The sequence below is a fragment of the Anser anser genome (genome assembly GCF_964211835.1).
Source record: "Anser anser genome assembly, chromosome: 4".
Lineage (NCBI taxonomy): Eukaryota > Metazoa > Chordata > Aves > Anseriformes > Anatidae > Anser > Anser anser.
The window spans coordinates 65574578-65595722 of NC_139724.1; the positions used below are offsets into that span (position 1 = coordinate 65574578).

The following is a 21145-nucleotide window of genomic DNA, read 5'->3' on the forward strand; positions in this document are numbered from 1 at the left end:
AGACATAGAATTTTACTTTCTCTTTCAGTGGTCTTCAAACCTTTAGTCATACCAAGGAAGGAACTTACAAAAAAACTTTCATGTTTTTACAAAAACAAACTTTGTCATCTTATTTCTGTGCTGAGGGAAATACATAATAAATACTAAACTGAATTTTACAGAAATGGGTAAAAGCTAGAAAAGAATAAAAATGTTTCTATTTTAAGTGATTTCAGCTACATACTGCAGTAAAAATTGCTTAGGTTTATCTGTGATTTAGTGTAACAGTGTCAAATCACGAGATAGGCATAAGGGACCTGATCAGGCTATGACTAAAGCCAATTGCAAAAACATGACTCGGTAGTTATGTGTCTGAACTGAGGCCAGCAGTTCTGGAGCTGCAGTCATTCCTGATCTCTGATTCCAGTAACTTCAATTTCTTTTCACTCCTTGAATACACACAGGATGTTGGCTTAATTTCCACAGACAATTGCATTTTCTGAGAGACTCCAGTGGTTTGAAGACTGTTTCTAGAGCTGATGCCGTCTGGAATTGTGTTTGCTGTGCATACAGGCAAAGTATTCAGTTTTGATTACTTGGCTGGTATCACAGTATTGCATAGATAAAGGATGTATGTATGATAAGTAAGACTAAAACTTAGAAGTCCAAACCCAGAGCTCCTGCAATTTGGACCTCAATGTACCCAATGTACCGCAGAATGTATTCTCCCCTTCTTAACAATTTTGGGTTCTGTACAGAGAAATAGTTCTGGTTTCTAACACATCACTTTATGTCCAATGTATTGTAAAGCTGCTGAGGTCAAGGCCTTCTGTGATTTCCCAGGCTTAGCTCTCCAGGAAACCCCAAGTTTTTTCCAGGAAACTGTGCAGCATGAACACAGTTCATCTGTGAGAGGTGAGGAAGATAGCCAACCCAGTGATGTTTGTGACGCAGTGCTCTTAACCACTGTGTACACAAAGCAGCTGAAACCCTTGCACTCTCTGGAACTTGTAAACGAAATGCAGGGTGGAAAAGCTGGAATTATTTCATTGATCTACCAGAAATTTTGTTGCATCTGGGAGACTTTGACCCTTAGCGATTTTTTGGAGTCTGCTGTCATGAAATATTAGAACTGCGTAAGATCAGTGAACCCTGGTGTTTTCAGCAGAAGCTTAGCTGGGATCAGACACTTTCTTTCTCTCCTGAAACACGTCTCAGCATACAGAAGGCCTCTGAGTAAAGGCTAAAGCTGTGCCGAGATCACACTGATGACATGCAAGCGAAGCAGCTGGCTAGCAGCCTTTTATAAAACTTACTGAATATTGGTCTCGCTGTAAAATGGAGGATGGGAGCAGACACACTCACAATCTGGCCATGGGATTTGTTTCTGCACAACATGGCTACATATTCCATACTCCATTAACTTTTCTAAGGGAAAGGTTCAAACCCCTCTAAGTCTTCCTGCAAATGCATGCCTGGATGACCCATAGTGAGATTGGTTCAAAATCTGCTCAAACCTTCATTATGCTTTACATTTGTGTCTTGGGGATAGGAGTTAGGGCTGTTGGGGAAGGAGCAGTTGGGAGAGCAGTTTGGGAAGCCAAATGAAACCACTATCTTGCAAGGTCATAACTCTAGCAAAGTAAAGGGAGCTTTGATCTGTGCTCGGACCAATTCTTGCACCTTGACACTTGTGTGAGCATACCAGGTGATGCCAATTAGATTCACTGTTGCTCATGGTAAACCTCAATAAAGCTACAGTGTTTCAACACCCTCCTGATAGAACCTTAGGAGAAACAATTTCTTTCAGAGTCATCCAGGAATGAAATAGGACTCCCTATTTCATCAGGGATGAAATAGGAAATTTACATAGGTTTTGACATTTCTTAGGAACAGCAACCCTGAAGAGTGAAAACTGTTGGTGTCAATGTGTATTTCAGGTTCTTGCCTATTGCTGGCTTCTTTAGTGAATAATCCCAATACATAAATTTCCCAAAACACAAATTGTAAAGGGTAGAGGGCATGTTCCAACAGTGAACTACAGAAAAGATCAAAGTTTTCTTTCTGATTTCAGTATCTTCTGACTTTAATCACATCTTAGTGGGCTGAATAGGATGGGGCAGCAGATGTGATTTGGAAGGAGTTTGGCAGCTTTAGCACTGCCCTAGCTGCCCCCCAGTAAGTAGCTATAGCAAGCTTAATGTGCTCCAGTGCAAAGTGAAAGGAGTTGGTTTAAACTGCAGGTCCTGTTTTCATGCTGAACTGAGAACTTGACTACAATGGAAGGTTTCTAACTCCTTAACCTGCTTGTACTTTCTCCTGAGAACAAAGCTGACAACATCACCAGTTAGTAGTTCTTGGTGAACTGGAAAAGCAGTAATATTTGTGCTCCTCCCTCACAGATTCCCACTTTAAAAATCCTACTTCCTCTTGATGAGCATGGCTGTGCTCTTTGTCTCTGCTATGTCAAAAAGAACTTACAACAGCAACTCTGACTCTTTTCAGGAAAGAAGCAAGCAGAGGTAACCAGCTCCGTGTGGGGACCCTACTGGTTTCCAAGAAGGGGACTATATTTAACCCATCATCTTTCATTTTAAAATAGTCATAATCATAAAGATGAGATACTTTTTTTAATATCTTGTTTGTTAACTCTGGGGTAGTATTCAAACTCCAAAATGACAGTGTAAACACTCTGCAATTTACAAATATTAGCGTATCAACAGGATATGCTTTGAAATCAAGAACCGTAAGGTCACCCTGTAAGTCTCATCAGAAGCATTTTAATACAAAAGCTGTAATCACAGAATTACTGACTTTAAACTACTAAATTCCCTAAGGGAAGTTTTATAGTGCAAAGGAGTGTAATCATGTTTGATTTTCTTTATTGCTAACTCTGCATGGAGATCTGAAAAAAAAAAATCACTATTAATCTAAACCAGACAACATAGGCCTTAAATGAAAATGTAAAACAATGTCTTAAAATGATGTTCATGCTGATTGCAGCTTCTGATTTATGGGAAAAAAAAAAGTCTACTAAAATGTCCATTTTTCCTACTGTGTTTCTGCATATGCTATGCAGTGCTTATGTGCTAAAAATAAAACACCTTTTTAAGATTAGAACTTGGTTTATCTCAAGCAAAAGCTGGTGATCTTTTAAGAGAGCAGGTAAGCATGGGAATTTGGATTTGGCTCTGGTCTTCAAAGACTTAGAAATTTTGACTTCTTGTAGCTTAGAAATCTCTGTTCCAGAAGAGTAAATATTGAATTATTCTGAAAAAAGAAAAACAGTCTTCAGAGAGTTTTGTTGATACATACGCTGTTCTGATGTGGGATTTCAGACTTATTTTTGATTTATAAAAGCAATTGGAAAAACATATGAGTTCCTGAAAAATTGTTGTTAAATTTGGAGTAGATGCAGTGGCATTCAGGTTGTTTTGAGTAGCATTAAAAAAAAAAAAAAAAAAAAAGAGAGATACTGAAGTTATGTGACTGTTCAGAATCCAGGACCATGTGAATAGGCAGCTTATATATTCAAGGCTTGATATTACTCATATTGAAATTACTGGAAAATTGCCATTGATTTCCTTGAGTCTTTGTTGGGGTTTGAGCACACACCTGGCCTTGATGCCCTCTGTTCCATTGGACACCATTAAGAAAATAACATTTGATTTAGCTGCAGAAATGCTGATGCTACCAGGAAGATGGTAAGTGTAATCCAAACAAATCTTTGTTTGGAACAAAAACACTGTGGCAGTGAATATATTGTATTGCCTTTAGAACAGCACAATTCTTGTCAATTGATCTTTTTTTTTTTTTGGTGTGTTTTTATAGATGACTGTGAAGATAATGTCTGTCAATATTCAAGTGCAGGAGTTATAGAGGAACATAAAGTTATCAGTAAATAAGTCGTGAATGAATGGCTCATCAATACTTTATTAATATATGTTAATTTTTCACATTTCACATTAACACAGTGTGCTGTTTGTCTTAACCGCCTAGCTATGCTGATGTTTAAACATAAGTCAGGAGTTTACACAAATGAAGGACAAATGGATTGAAAAGCTGTAATAATCCAAATAGGAGTCAAAAAGACGTGTCAGTCTAGTAGGAATGACTATTTAATGGACAGAGACAACTCACTGCTCTGCAAGTTGTTAGCACTATTTTGGTTCACAGAAGGTCTTGTCATATGAAATCATGAAAGACATTTCGGAAGACTCATTAGGCTCTCAGTCTACAAGGAAGAAGTCAGATGTAAAAAGAAATAGAGTAACTCTTGGATGCTGTTTGGAGTAATTTTTTTTTGACTTCATATTTTCTGCGTGCAAAGCAATCCCAAACTGCTCCTGCTTGTACCATGTCTGTATTCTATGAATGTGTTTCTTGTGCACAAAACAATCACATGGAAGATTGGGGGTTTACTGGCAAATTAGTTATTCCCTTTATTTGGAATGTCACTTTAAAGTCCTTTCACAAGAATTTAAGCAATTACATTAACAGGATGTAAGCCCTTGGCTCGGTTAGAAGGTAACTCTTAGCAGTTGAAATGTGTTAAACTATAAATGCAGTTCTCCTTTGCTAGTGCAAAAGGAAATGGATTAACTTAAAGCACCATGCTGAAAGGCAGTGATTTCTATATGCTACTGCTATCGTCTGCTTGAATGAACATAACCTCAGTAACATGATATTGCTTCTGTTTTTTGACTGGATGACTAAAGCTTTGAATGGGTGAGTAATAAACAAAAGAATAACAAAAAGCAAGTGATGCTTTCCAGACAACATTTTAGATGAATAGTCGTGGATCAATGTTTTGAAAGCTTCCCTATTTTGCACACACTTTTACATGTAAATAGTGGCAATCCAGATAATTAAGTATGGGATATCAGCTGGTGATACAATCTGTCCATGTCTACTTATGGAAAAATATCACTAGGTCTGAATTTATCAGCTCTCTGGATTTGTAGATGCTGCAAGCTCTGAGCTCACAGCCACACAGCTCAGGGTCTCACCCACTGCATTCAATTCTAATCAATCTTTCCCTGAAAGGTTACAGCAGGATTATATTGGTTTCAAAGATAGGTGATGCAAGTAACACAGGTAGTTAAAACTCGTAAGCAGAGAGACTAAAAGTTCCCCTACTTCATATAGAATTTGTTCCTTTTTTTTTTTTTTTCCGAAATCAGTTATTCTGAAAGAATGGTGGTAGATACCACAGGGGAACATTAGAGCCTCTTATTTATATGAGAATACACATCATTTGGCTCCTATCGCTTTAATCGCTTCATCCATTATGGAGAAACCAAAAACACAACTTCCATTTGGTTTTTATTCTGTGGGTTTACCCTACAGGAACTGCCCAGATTTTAACTTCAATACAATAATAATGTAGATATGCTTTTCACCTGTTTCCCTTTGGCACAAATTTCACAAGAAATCATTCCTATTCACCTCAAAAGCTGTGAATGGCAGTAACATTTTCATAAGCGGGGTCTGGTGGGCTATTTCCCTGTATAAATACCACCAGGAATTCTTCCTGCCGGGGGCCTAACGGAGTCGCCGGGCTGGGGCACATCCCCGGGGGATGTCCGGCCGGCAGGTGGCGGTAGGGGGCTGTGCCGGGCCGGGCCGGAGCATCCCCGGAGCATCCCTGCAGCCGCCGCTCCCCAAGAGCCGGGGGCGGGTCCCAGAAGAAGGAGAAAGGGAAGGGAAATTTTCTCTCTTTTCCTCATCCCCTTTATGAACTCGGGGAAGTTCGGCCAACCGGCCCCGCTGCTACCCCCCCCCGCTTTCCCAATCCTTAGCGGGGAGGGAAAAAAAGATAATCTCGACCCAACGCAGCGCTTGCACCCCACAAGCCCCCACCCTCCTCGGGTGCCGGGAGCCCCCAGGTGCCGGTGGCGGTGCTGGTGGTGCTCAGCTCCTCCGGGGGGCACTGATGTCCTCTCCAGCCGGGGGAGTGCAGCCGGGGGCAGCGCAGGGCACGGATGCCGGCCACCCTGCGGGGGGCTCCGCGCTCCCTAGCGGGGGTCTGGGAGGATAAAAAGCAGAGGGAGGATCCGCGAGGATCCAGGTAGATCCAGCTTTTACCGCTCACCAAAAGGCACCGGCAGCGGGACCTCCGCCTCCTCCCTCCCTCCTTCCCTCCCTCCTCCCCTAACTCCCTCCCTCCCCTGCCCCTCCGCGATGAGAGCCGGGCCAAGTCCCCGCGAGCCAGCAGCGAGCGCTGCCAGGGGCGCTCGGATCTCTGGCATGTCGCAGGGTGACCGCTAACCCTGCCTACCGAGGCTTCCCCCGGCCGGGCCGGGCCGGGCTGGGACCACGGCGGCGGCGGGCGGACAGACGGACGGACGGGCGGTCGGGCGGTCGGGCAGCTGCCCCGGCCCCGGGGTGCCTGCCGGCGCGCCCCGCGGGATGCTGGCGGCGGGGGATGAGGACTAACATGGGGGGCAGCCACTCCCACAGGGCGCCCGTGTTCGACGAGAACGAGGACGGTGAGTGCGGAGCTGTCCGAGGTACCCCGCCGAATCCCGGCGCTGCCGGCCTTGGGTTATCCTCGGGGCCGAAGGCAGTAGCATCCTCACCCTCAGCCGGGTGCCGGCAGCCTTCCTCCGGTGAGGCGTTTTGGCTGGATCCTCCAGCGGGCTGTTTTCTCCCGGGTAAACTCCCTGGGGATGGAGGAGGGAGAACCCACCTTTGTTTAGCCTGTCGCGCTCGTTGTGTAGGTTTTTGCTTTTATCCGAGCTAATCTGGAGTCTAGCACACCACGCTTGGGTTTTAAACACATGGTGGCAGGTGACTTCATAAACGCGTTTGTGAACCGGCATTGTTTTGGAGATGGATGCCTGCTTTTCTGTTTTCATTTGTGGTTGAGTCTTTGCCCACCTTCCCATTCTAAATGGTGGTGTATCTGCCAGTCACCGTACTTCTACAACCACCTTTACTTTCTGAAACTTTTTTTTATGTTGTTCTGTTACTTTGAGATTCCGCCCCCCCCCCCCCCCCCCCCCCCCGTTAGATAATAAGTCAGAAGAAAGTGTATCCTGTAAAGTTTTTGGAAAGCAATGAGAAAGTTTGCATAAAACATGTAATTTCTTCACTTTTATGTGTTTTCATGTCATTTTCATAAGACAATTATGTTTGTCTGGGATTATGTGACTTTCAATTGCAATCATTTTGGCTTTTAAAGCAAAGAGAATACAGAACTTTTAAGAATCAGCTATTTGCATATTATTGGTAGAAATGTTTTTAACATTACTTATGGCATACACATTGGTGCATATCTGGACAATTGAGACTTATTTTTGAATATATTCATTTCAACATAGTTCCCAATATATTTTACTGAGAGGTGGTTGTGCCTCAGCAGACTATCACATTGCTTTGCCTTTCTGAGGCTGATAACAAATCAGAAACATTTATGCTCTTCCCTGTAAATTCAGGACATATGGAAACAATTGTATTGTTTTGCTAGTATGGAAGAAATATATTAAATGCTTGTAAAGTGTTTAAAAAGGTGAATACATATTTACTTGTGTTTAAAACACAGATATCATTCCCTAATGCTTGACAAATCCTGAAGAGGTATTTGGTGAGGTTTGGTTTACAAGACTTCATCATTTGTGTAGAGAATGGGACAGATTGTTCAGTAGTGGTGTGTCGTGATGCAATAGCTGTGATTTTCCTGTACTGGCATAAAATTTCAGTCATTTACTATAGGTCATGCTATGTAAACAAGTGAGAGAGAAAGAAACCATCCCCTGTTGTAAAATTCCAGTGTTGATCATTTATAACTAGTCGTGTAAATCTTGATGCAACACCCAAGATTGAAAGCACGGTGTTAATCTTGTCTAGATACCCTAAAGTAAAAAACAGCCATGCCTTTGCCTTTGTATGTTGACTGAGCTGTCTTGAGTTAACGGGTTCTGTGAATTATTACCACTTTTTTTTTTTTTTTTAAATAAGACAAGGCTGTGGTCAGTTTTTGAACAAAATGAACAAAGTTGAATAATGAATTACTACAGAGAAGACTTCCTGCTGCTTTGTTCTTTTATCTTCAGAAAAACATTTCTGTAGTGCAGCCATTACTAAGACCTAATAAAAACAAGAGCATAAAGTATTTATGGATTTCTATTAGGTCATTATTTATTCTTTGCTTGTTCACCCCCACCCCCACCCCCCAATATGAATATTCCTAACATTGTCTTTTTTTCTTGTAAGATATAATCCTTACCACAGCCATCTAGTTCAGAAGAGACCATTGCTTTTGAAAAAATAGCCTATTTTCTATACTATGTATGAATTATTATTCAGAATGGAATTTTTCCAAGTGCCTAAATGATATAGGAAAATATCTTGTCTTTGAAAATCCATCTTGCAAGTTTTAGTCCAAAACCAAACAGTATTTCATACTCCCCCTAGCAACTACAAGAGTCACTGTATTCCACAGTATTGGACTCAGTATGAGAATTTCAAAAAACACTAACAAAAGAAACCAGATTTGTTTCTTGAGACAGTATAATTTTGCTCAAGTGACAATACTTACCAATTCAAATAAAACTAAAATAAATGAGTTGTGTGTGAATATGTAGGTAAAATAAAAAACAAGGTATTTAAAGTATTGTGTGCAATGTCACAGCTGCCTCTTAATATGAGAAAAATGAGCAGAAAAAAATATTGTCATTTTACGTTCATACATAAAACATGTATCCATCATATGTCAGTGACAGATGTGGAATAAAACATGAAATTTGGAAGAGGCTTAAAACAATTTATTGTCACTTTGTAAATCACAGAAAAAGTTGCATATTCAGTGTACTATTTAAGAAACAAGTATATGGAAATAGTACTTGAAGAGCAGCCAAGTACTGCCTGACAAGCCTGTTCTGGGGTTACCACTCATACCTTCTGTCCTATGAAGATAGGTGTTGATCCACTGAGTAGATCTAAAAAATATAAATTGCTTGTAGAGTTCCCACTGTGCATAGGATAGACAAAAATAATCCAGCCAGAAAGCTGGAAGGCATGCTGGAAGCCATGTTGTTCCATCCCCAGTTATCACAGATACTGTAACCTATCATTATTGTACATTGATCTTTTCAAAGGCCACAATATACACCATTTTTAAACTAGCTATATTTGTTCTCTATGTCCTATTTTTGTTAGAAGGAGCTTGCAGAACCTCACTCTTCAAATGGGTAGAAACATCTGCTTTCTTGATTAAAAGTGTTCTTGACCTATATATAAGATTTATGTTTATTTTAACTTTATTTTTGTTAGCTTAAACAGCTCTTCACCCTCCATGATGATTACTCAGTGTGTAGACAGACAATAGCAAAAGTCTCCTTTTACTCTTTTTTTTTTTTGTGAGAAAACCTCTCCTAGTTTTCTCTTGTTTTTCCCACTTTTTCATTCCTCATGTCCCGCATCTCCATGTACTTGAACTCATCTCAATTACACACAGATAAGCCAAATTATACACAGAATTATAGGTAAGTTTTCACCAGAACCTTGTACTGGAAACAGTATCTCCTGATCTGTACTGGAACTTACTTTCCCAGTATGGCCTAAAACAACATATGCCCTTTGCATGGACATATCATATGGATAGTTCATGGTCATCTTGTGAACAATTGGCTCACTAGTACCATGTTCAGTAATTTCCACTGATGAGCTCCAATCTGCAGCAGGAATTTTTGGTGTTCCTATGTATGTTACCTTGCACTTTGTACTGAAGTGGACTGAATTTCAGTCGATTTCTCGTGTTCAGATTCTCACTGAATCTAACCTCAACTTCTTTCCTTGTAATGCTCTGACTGTCCATTACTTTAATGTTTTGTATTATCACAACTCTCACTAGCTCAATGGCAGTTTTCAATATTTTGTGGACATACTAAATTGTATCATTTCCAGACCTCATCATCTTTGCTGTTAACCCTCTTCAGCATGATAATTCTCATTTCAAAATAATATTGTGTTCTGTATCTGCTGTCTTCTTGCATTTTGTCAGATAATCCTCAACTTCTTCAGCCTTGCTTATGCTTTCACTCTACTAAAATTCAGAAAAATGAAATCTAAGACAAGTGTACCGTATACGATATGAGTTTCTCATCAAAGAAAAGTATTTTATTAGTCTCATGCATCAACTTTTGGTAGACTCATGCTGATTTTATCTTATTTTTTCTTCTTAGCCTAGGTTAAAGCACAACAAGAGCTAGGAAAGTCCAGTGAACAGAATACTTTATTTGCCTAAAACTTACACCCTTGCTAAGAAAGGTCAATGAAAAAAATATGCGTCATTTCCTGATTTTCATTACTGTATAGTTTGGATAGACCATTATGTTTATGTTTGGTGTAGCAGCACCACTACCTCATCTCAAAGCTGAATGCTTTAATGGGTTGGAATTGCAAGACTTTTTTTTTCCCCAGACATTTTAAATTGTCTTCAAGCTAGATACTACACAGTTGTGTAGTCAGTTCAGTATGCAGAAAAAAGGAAAACAGTTTCATTTTGATTAATGTTGCTGAAGCAAGAGAACTTTGACTCTTTTTATCTGGAATATTTCCTCATAAAGAAAACAGAACAGCTTTCCTCTCCTGAATATGTGTTTCCAGAGGGAAGGGAAAGGAGTATATCTTTCCTCAGATTCAGCTCCTGGGAAATAACAATAAGTTCATAAGAATAGCAATAGAAGGTTGCAAGGAATATTCACCATTGGTAAATGTTACTTGCAAATTCTCAGTAAATATCATGAGTAACAAAAATGTTAGCAATAGCCTGGTGAGTCTAAGGAATATCTTTCATGTTAGATCTGCTTGACTGTGCTCTGTTAAAACTTTAATGATATTTAAAAGTTGAAAATTAAATAATAGGAAAGAGTCATTTACTACTACCAAGTAGTAATAACACTTATTTGCCTATGTGATGGTGGGAGATACACAGGGAAGGATAAGAAACAGAAGTGTTAGAATCTAGAAAGTGAACTGACATGGCAGATGCATTTGCATTTGATTATTTGGGGCTTAACAAGTCAGCTTTGCTACAGTGGCTTTTAAAAACAAGTGGGCTGAACTTTTTAAAAGCTTGCTTTTATTTTTGATAAAGTCACTTTACATTTAAAGCAAACATGTATTTCCAAAGAACCTTTCACTAAGCATCCTGAAGCTATAAAGTTTGAACATTCCATTGCAGAGGTCAGTGTGTCATACTATGCCTCAGTACTATAATCTTATATGAGGGAAATGAGGCATAGCACCATGTCTTGACTTATTTCTACATGGCGAGTCCATGATTCCCTGTGGTGCTTATGCATGTACTTCAAGCAAGTGCTGAAGTCCCACTGCCTCCCCTGAGTCATAAGGTTTCATTCTGCTGTAGTGTCATAGCTATAGAGCTCAACAGGAATCTTATGTTAGAAAATAAACTTTAAATTCTAAGTTGTAATTTCAAATTGATTTCAACCTCTCCTCTTTAGAAATGACTTCAGCTTAAATGAAGAATTTTAAGTTGTTGGTGAGTTGCAGAAAAAGTCATAATTAAATGACCAGCTGCTCAAAAGACCATCTTGTACTAGCAGTGTAAAAAAATAGATACATATCCTAACAAAAAGGCCTGCAATTAATATAGATTCAGGTAGCTAAATTCAGAGCATAATGGCTGAGTTTATATAAAGTACTGTGTAAGCTGAAGATCTATAAAAGTGACAGAGGGAAAAAAATGACACACAAGGGTTTCACTTGGAACCAATTTAAAGCCATGGTTAAATGTCAAAATGAGTTAGATTCAAAATAGAGTATACAGTGTCCAGTTACTGTCTGTGATATGATAGAGGTCTTCAGCCTGCTGCCACGAAGCTGTAATAGATAATGTCTGAGACATCCATGTAATAACTGTAAACAGCCTAAATCACAATATGAAAAACATACTCTTTTCTAACTAATTATTTAATAAGATATAGCCCTACATTGCAGTTATGGTGAAATAAGTCAAATAAAGGGTTTAAAATCTAAATAAGGCTTGATATTTTGGGGCTGTATATGCAATTTCTGCAGCAGGTTATGTAGCATTTTAATTTGTCCTTTTGAAAGACGAATATTCCAATTCCCTTTTAGAACTGAATTGGGTAGGAATACCACATTGTCATTTAAAAATCTTCCATGTCAAAAAAAAAAAAAAAAAAAAAAAAAAGATTAACCACAGATTTTGAAGTCATTATTTTATGAAGGTGTTTAATAACCAAAATCCAAACCATTTGATTTCTACATTTTGTTTTATGACCATGTTGGATTATGCAATTTTATTTTTTATTTATCAAACTTCAAACTTTAATTCATATAGTACAATATAATTCAGAAACCCTGATGCTTGTTAGGGCCTCTGTCTTAGATAAAGGTGTTGTGTCAGTCTCTGCTGCTGCTTTTGTAGTCTTCCAGAATTTACATAGGTCGTTGGTGTGGCACCTACCTCCGAGAGTGTTACAGAATTTCTTTGTGGCTTGTTATGTAAGAAGTGTGAGTATTTAGGAGAGTATTTAGGTAGCATTTTACCCATGTTGATGTGCGTGTTACATAGTGTGCCTGGAACTCAGGATAGACTTTTGGGGTAACTGAATATAAATAGTTCAAGGCTAACCAAGCACCAAGATAAGCTTAGAGAATCCAAATCAAGATCAGGACAAAACTCTGAATGTTAAAAGAACTGGGATAAAACAAGATTGTTATCTAAATCAGCACCACTTCTTTTGCAATCACTCCTTTACAAAATTATGTTTCCCATATCTGCCCATAGATGACTGTTGCAGGTCCTGCTCCTGCAGCTGTGCTGCTGTGGTGTTCTGTGCCAGAAGAACAGGCTTTCAGAGAGCTGGGTTCTACAGGACTAGCGAAGCTGTAAGGTGAAAGAAGAAGCACACTGGAAAAGTAAATGTTCCCAGACTGGCTTTTAGTTTGCAGGGGACTGGGTGTTGTTGTGGAGAGGACCAACAGCGTAACAGGCTTAGGCACATGTAATGTCGACTTTATATGCTTAAAGAATAGCATGAGCTGGAACTAGAAGATTTAAATTAACCTGAAATTAATATGTAGATCAACATCTGAGTATCTCTTTGCTGACTTCTGTACAAAACTTCAGAAGAAAGCTGTCTTAGGAAAACTTTCTCATGATGTGGGATTGCCTGTGGAAAAGTATCTGAAAAAGCTTGATTTTCTCATAGACATACGGTGTTTGAATTTATGGAGGTATGACTCTAGAGTATGACTCTACTCCACAATTTTGTCTTCACTCCTAGCTGCATTCAAAAGGCCAATCTTCTGTCAGGGTAATCATCAGGCTGATTGTATTCATTCCTCTGACACCTTTCCATAGGGTGAGTTGAAAAAGGTGTACCTCCTCACAGCAGGCAACGTGACATCCAATGGGTCATCGGTTGCATTTGGCACAAAAGCAAAAGACTTCCTTGATGTGGGTGTGTGGACATGGCTTACAAAGCCAGCAATAACGTGAGAATGCAGTTTCTTGTGAATCTTGAGTACCGTTTGTGGTGGTTTTACTCTGCTGGGCAGCTAAACTCCAGCTCAACCATTCTCTCACTCTCCCTCAAAAGAAGACCAAGAAAATCTTTGGAGAAAAAATAATGAGGAATTATGATCTTACTCACAAATAGTCAAAGAAGCTAGGTCTGAATTCCATCAGGATTATTAGGATTATACAAACTCTTCTGAATGTGAGTGTGAGAATGAAGAAGGGAGGGATTTTGCTGGCCAAACACAAGACTCACTTTCATCTAGATTCCTCCTGAAACAGCAAGGCTGGGAAAGCATAAACAGAAACCTTCCTGATGCTAAACCTAGTGGGCAGTGGAATCTTGGACCAAGTACTGCAAGGCAGAAAAGAGGAAAGGATTGCCAGGTTCATTTTGGTGGTTCCACAGTATTTTGAAGTAGCTGGAGTGAGCTAATGCTGAGGTGGCAGGAAAGGTGTAGAGGAGAAAAAGATGTTACTGAGATCAATCAATGTGAAACAAAAAATTATGAGGGTGTATGCAAGAGAAAAGAATGAGAACTTCAAGATCAGCCTGTTAGTGGAGCTCAATGGTATTTTTCCATGGTAAAAAGAGAGAAATGACAAAGCTCAGGGGAGTTATGCAGTGAATTCAGCAGGAAAAGCAGGGATTTCTGGAGGGGATAGAGAAGCAGTAGTAAGCAGTGTGCACTGGCCAGTTCAGCTGACCTGATATCTCTTGAGCACAATTCTGCTTAATTTCATGAACTAGTTAAGTCAATTACCTTAAACTACATTACCTAATGCCTAATGTAAGCCTATATTTAGCTGTTGATGAATTTGCTGATGTATTTCTGAATACTGTATACATATGTATACATAAACTTCCCTAAAACAGGAAAAAGCAAAAGATCATTATATAAAGATCAAAATCTTGTGCTGGCAATAAACACTTCTCTTAATCAAATCTTATCCTGAATTTCCTTCGACTCAATCACAGTTTTGCAAGTATAGCAAATAAGGGGTGTTTCCAGAAACAGAACAGGCTAACGTCTGTGTACTTGCCTCTTTTGTTAAAGAAGAACAAAGCTGTCTTGCTGTCTGGGGTTCAGCCTCTAATACAATAACTATTCTGAAGAATTATGCTGGCTTTATTTGTCTGCATTTGATGCCAAGAAACTAATTACTTTATGAGAAATACTTGTTCATATTGCACAGTATCTTCAGATGAGTGTTGATGAGACTCAAGATGCCTATACCATCTCAGTATGCACGGAGGTTAAGTACTTATAACAGAGCTATCAGGACCTAGAACTGATTCTCTTAATACTGTGTCTCATAGAACACCGGATTTCATTTTAAATTCTGAGAATTTAACATTATACTCTATGTATTACACGTTATGTGTGTATGGTATAACATTACACTGTACATTTCAAGTTCTTAATCTTTATTTTAATATTTTGGAGGATGTAGTAGATGGGCTTTTATTGTACTTCCTGTGTACAGAGAGTTTTTGAATAGATACTAACATTTTACTCTTATAAAACACAAACAAATTTTCAGAGAAAAGAGGAAAGAAGAAAGGCACTTGTTGCTTCACAGGTGAGTACTACCAGTCTTTCCTTTTCACATTCTTTGCTTAACAGAATCGTTCAAAAATAATGAAAGTGCAACACGTGACCTGTGTTCGGGAAAGTCTTAGTGAGTCAACATTCTTCTGAAGTGTTCAGCAACAAGAACAAGAATATGGGTGTACTTTTGTGTCACAGAAATGAGGACTTTCCTCCTTTTATTCCCAAACACATTCTTTTTTACCCCAAGAGCCAGAAGAATTGTTTGCACTGTAATTATCTGATCAGCTGATCAGTCTGACCTTATCTTTAGCTTCCATATTTCCACAGTGACTCTTATCAAAACGTGTATTTTCTTAAGGAAATCAAACAGTCTAAATGAACAGGGTAGGATTTGTAAGGCAATTTGACAGTTTTGGTTTTAACTGCTGGAAATTAGAACTCTGTAAAAAGCATCCATAGAATCATAGAATCATGGAATATCCCAAGTTGGAAGGGACCCATAAGGATCATCGAGTCCAACTCCTGGCACTACACAGGTCTACCCAAAAATTCATAAAAGTCTGACATCTCTACTTAAATTACCTGGGTCTAGAGACTGTTATCTTTCAGTATTTTCCAATCTGGCCTTCTCTGTCCATCAGGAGATTTAGCAGTATGCACCCCTGAAAGCTTACTGGATATTGCAGTTTATTGTACTTGTGCAGTCCATCAAGGTTCTTTTTTTTCATTTTTGTGTATGCTTAGTTTCTTCTCAAACTCACGGAAGATTCTTTCTATCCATAATCAGTTTTTCTTCGACATCCCTTTTCTGTGATCTCTGTCACAAGTCTTGACACAAGAGTATTAAGTTCTATAAATCTTTTATTCTTAGAAATGTTTTACCCTATTTTCTGACATGCTTATTAAATGCAATATAATCACATAAGTTACTTTCATTTATTCTATGATCAACACAAATACATTTTCCTTTTAAATTAAAGAAACCCCTCTTAGAATGCAATTACACAGCATTACTGGAGTTGGTGGCAGCCTATTATGCAGGTTTCTAAGGCTTTAATAATAATTAAACATGGTTGATGAAACTGTAATTTATTTCCCAAATTTTATATCCCTGAAAGTATTTTCTTCACAATATCATATCATAAAACTCTGTATTTTATATTTCATTAATCCTTTTCTACGTTTTTTGAAAATATTTATTTTGTATATATTCTATCAAGTCAACCCTACATTTTCGTTATCTGACTCAAATTTAAATATAAATTAATAATGCAATTTTTAGCCTCCTACTTCTATTTGTCAATATTTTCCTTTTTATTTTACTTCCACTTAATCTCTCATTTTCTCTCTCTCTCTTTTTTTTTTTTTGTTTTTTAATTTCAGCACCTTGACGTTTGAAAACTTTTGGATACCTGCCAAAGCTGATATACTTTTCTGCCCTGTCATTTTTAGTGTTTTTTTTTTTTTTTAATTATTATTATTTTTTTCTTTTTTTACCAAGGAAGATAGAGTGCTAGCTGTGTCAAGGTATTACTAACACTATTCTCTATAAGACTGCTGTATTAAATAAGATAAATACATCTATGAAGAAATCTACACCAACGGATCATACAAAAAATATTTTCCTTCTTTTTCCAAGATTTGAAATAATAGTAAGGGAACACCTGCCATTCCTTGTTTAAGATCTAAAAATGCAAACTGAGTTAATCCCTCCAGTAATTATTATTTCCTTATAATATTGTTCTGACTCTCTCGCTGAGCGATAAAAACTGTTCTTAGTTTTCATTCCCTGTTTCCTGTGATTAGCTGTTGCCCTGATAAAACAGAGATGTAATGTAATTGTGAAATTGCCATTAGCCTCCTGAGTGTCCTCCACATCTCTGAAACCATCCTCTGCTTTTTCCTGGATTGCTTTCTCATTATGACTATTGTGTTTATGTCTTTTGGGGTTAGGTTTAGATAAATCTTTGTTCAATCTGTAAAGCCTGCAAACTCTTGGAACAATACTGCACCTTAAGCACTGTGATTACAAAGGACTTGAAGTCAAAGAACAAACTAATCAAATGATTCTTTCTAAGAAGCAGAAAAAAGTTATTATTTTATGCTCAGCTCCACATTTGACTGTTTTGCCTATGAAGACTACAGAGGTAGCTACACAATCCCTTGTGTAGGGTATTACTAAGTTAGCCTTTACTGAGATAGATTTGGATATAATGGGAGGAAAAGTCACCAACAAGCACTGTAAGATTTTGCTAACAAACAGTCATAGAATAGGGAACTTTCTTCTAATGATTCAAACTTTCAGCAGGGAAGCCCCTGTTCTTTTAGAGTTAGGGAGCTCTCTACTGATGAACTGGAGAAGAGAGCAGCTCGAGAGTAGTTGTAGGTAGTGGTAGACATTGGCTGTTGGAGACAGGACATGCAAGTGGAGTTGGTCTGGTGGTCAGGCAAATTCTTGCTGTTGCTAGGATTGCATTTTCCCTCTGAACGGCTTTTCACAAGGCTTTTCTGGGAGTTGGGAGAGTTTATGTCTGCTTCTAAGAAAAGATTAACTAATACATGACAGTTAAGAAATGCCGTGTTTTCAGTGGTTTTGAGCACTTACATTGAGTGCTTCCCTGACTTCAGACCTCTGGTTCTCCTAAGCCAGGAGTCATCAGTCTATTTTACAGGTATTGAAGGCAAAACAGTCACAGATTTTAAATACTTGAATAGAAAGCCACACTTTCAGTATAGATGTTATCTCTTAGAAAGAAAAGATACTGCTTGTGGCATTCAGTTTTCTGAGTTTCCAGTGAGATGTGGAGAATTTTGAATGTTTCCCTGGGCATACAAATGCTAATGAACAGCTACAGGATCGGCTCTCAGCATCCTAGCCTTCCTCTGCTGGGTAGATCATACACATCTTTTGATCCACAGACATATGTGGATCAACAGCATCCTAATGTTTCAAGTGACAGGATATCCTGGATGTTGCAAAGAACATCCTGTGATGCTTCATTCTAATTTGGAAAAGAAAAATATAGCCCAGCAGACCACCTGGGAAAGATTGCTGATTACTATCATACGCAATATATTTCTTCTAGTCTCTAATGACTTTAAGCTGATTTCCTGACCTTTTTCCATCTATGTTTGTTGATTAACATAGCCAAAACAAACAAACAAAAAAGGATAGACCTGGTGGTGGGAAATAAACTTTTTTTTTTCTATTCTGAAAGTTTTTCTTTTTGAAATGTGAAGAAAGCACGAGTGTTCAATATTCTTTTTATAAACAGCCAGACGAAACTCTGATCTACCAATTTACCATATTATCCCAGTTAAGAAAATATAGATACACGTATATTTATAGACCTCTCTCTTTCCATAGATTTTTTTTTATATGTACATTCCTCTCATCAAAACAAACCCAGTGTACGTGGTAGGGAGCACTAGAAATGAGTTAACAATACTCATTATTTTCATCTAACATCTATAATTAATCTTGTTTGAGATTCTATTCCTATGTTTATACAGAACTGGTATGAGCACACTTAATAGCACCAAATGTTTCAGGCATTAAGACTAACAAACCTTCTGCTGCATTAAACAATTTTATCCTCTGCAGTTTGCTATTTGTTTATGCTTTGCAGCTAATCATTTCTGTTGTTAAAATTAGAAGTTATGTTCTTTCCATTAATACCTGTTAGTTACACACCCTCTAGATTAAATTAATCTTTTTATTCATTCCTTTTGTGTGGTGATATAAGGTAAGTCTTTATAAGTTAAGTTGTGGCTAAAAGAAGCAAATGATTTTCTACTGTTAGTGGGTACCCCCAGACATAAATCTGGGAAACATGTCTGGTCTGAAGTCCTCCTCCCCTCAGTCACCCCTGTGCTAGCTGACATGGAGCCTATGAGCAGAGATGGGGTGGATTTGTTTTGTTTTGTTTTGTTTTCTGAGTGTATCTATGCTTACATTAAATCTTTCATGTACCAGTGGAAAATCAGACAAAGGCTCCAATTTTCTTACTCATATTTACTGTTTTCAACAGTGCTTGGGTATATCAGCTTTGGTATAATTGCTTGTGGTGTGTAAATAAGCATACTTTTATCAGGATGGAACAATCTCAGCTTCTCCACTGGAAGGATTCCCCAGAGGTAGGCAGTGATGAGAGAATAAATAATGAGCTCCAAATAAAAAACTGCTACATTTAGGTGGCTATTGTATGTACAGCAGCTAAACCATCTTTTTTAGTCTCAGTACCAAAACAACCAATTCTATCATCATTAAATATTTACCTGTAAACCTTGAGATGAAGGAATTTGAGTTGCACTGAAATTCTGCAGGTTCTTTATGAATTAAACATTGCTGTTACCATCAAGACTTTTTTCTTCCCTTTCTATGCACCTTGAAGGAAAAAGTCACAAAAAAATTAAATACCAAAACAGAAAAGAAAAGAGAAAGTGTTTTAATGCTAAATAATAGTTCAGGTTACTGCTTCAACTGAAGTTGAGAAAAACTGATCATTTTGGAACAATGATTCAAATTCAAGAAAAGCTTTATCTTGAACATATAGATAAAATAAATAAATAAATAAATAAAATAAAAACTTGGGAGACCCACAGGAGATTTTACTCCAAAACGGCAGGCAAAGTGAAGTGATTCTTATGAAATTAAATTATTCATAAAGTGAAATAGTAAGAACCTTAGCAATAATAATAATAATAATAATGTGCCTTTTCAACTCCAGATCATTTCAAAAATCAAAACTGTAAAGATAGATTCAGATCAGTTTCCCCGGAATCTCAGAGGTTTGGACTTGAGGTTCCATCCCTAAAATGGATTTTATTTTCGTTTAGAAGTACAGTTTAGTTTTAAATATTTGAGACCTATACTATAAGTAAGATGTAACTCAAGTGCTAATTTATATAGTGAAAATCATTTCTTTGCAGAGCATAGTGGCTGATGAGTGGGCTAATGGGTGGAGTTAATGGAGGATAACACCCCCCCTTAAAAGTCAATGGAAATCTGGTCGGTATAAGAGATGTCTGTGGGATTCTAAAGCTCTTCTTTGTGCCCATGCACTATTGCAGTACTCAAAATTTTCTTTAATTCTTCCATATGGGAGCACAGGGACTTAATTGTACTCATTATATGTGTTGTTAATTTAAATAAACACTGCCCTTTTCCGTAATGAGAGATGATTTTTCCTGTTTCCAGTCTCCATACTATCCTCAGTTACTGTTGTGCAGCCTTGCTACCTGCAGTTAGATGCCATTACTGTAAAACCATTGCCCAGGCTGGAAATGGCACTGCACAGCAGGAGCAGCCAGGGGTGGTGGCCTCAATGCAGGTTCAGCCTGCTGTCCCCAAGCCAGATGAGCAGAGTAGGTCAGTGATGGAAAGGACAGGATCAGCCAAGAGTCTGAACAACAGACCAGGCATGGACATAACTGCAGCCCAGCTCAGGTGAAGCACAGCTCAGCAAAGGCAGGACAGGTCCCAGCCAGGCTTCTCGCAGCTCTTTTACACACAGTGGGTTTCACAGTGGCCTGACCCAGGCCTCAGCTTCAGTGGGGCTCCTGAGACCATGAGCAGTGTTGTGATGGAGAGTGGGGGAGCAGGGGAAGAGGTTCATGGCCAGTAGGTTTAATTGGTGCCTTCACAACACTGAGACATATAGATTGTTCTTCATGTTAACACTTGTGACTTTTTTGATGAGGAAGAACCATGAGACAGAAATGCCTGGACATCCACAGAAGTGAATCTCAGTGTTCTGAAAGTTTTTGCTATTTTGATATTAGTTTCAAATCCAAAAAGTTAAACCAGACCTAGACAGCCACATTTACATCTGGCAGGTTTTCCTACTTGTTTTGAAAGTTTTTTCCCTGAGGGAACATCTCTGGTATCAAACCGAGGAACAGTAATCTTACAATGACAAATGTAAAACAAGTCTATTGCTTCACATTTCAGGCACACTCCTGTTACATGTTAGAACTGTCATAATTCTTTTGAAATCTATGGGTTTTGCTTGAGTTTAAAAACACTAAATGGGAAGTGATGTCAATTGAAATATGCATCTTTCTGATCCTTTAGTGTCCTTATTTGCCACCA

The 21145-nt window shown here is 38.4% G+C and overlaps 1 protein-coding gene across 7 annotated transcripts in view; it reads left to right on the forward strand.

Moving 5' to 3' along the window:
- Positions 1 to 5537: 5537 nt before the first annotated feature.
- The window catches only part of STK32B (serine/threonine kinase 32B), a 175333-nt gene continuing 159725 nt past the window's right edge, over positions 5538 to 21145 (forward strand). For 4 of the 7 annotated variants that reach the window (XM_083834978.1, XM_083834982.1, XM_083834980.1 and 1 more), the window contains exon 1: positions 6083 to 6470. In XM_083834978.1, coding sequence (XP_083691104.1) covers positions 6407 to 6470 — 64 coding nt within the window. In that variant the 5' untranslated portion in view covers positions 6083 to 6406. Of the gene's footprint in view, positions 6050 to 6080; positions 6471 to 21145 lie in introns of those variants that run through there. The other 3 variants (XM_083834983.1, XM_083834979.1, XM_083834977.1) reach the window with 3 other exon arrangements.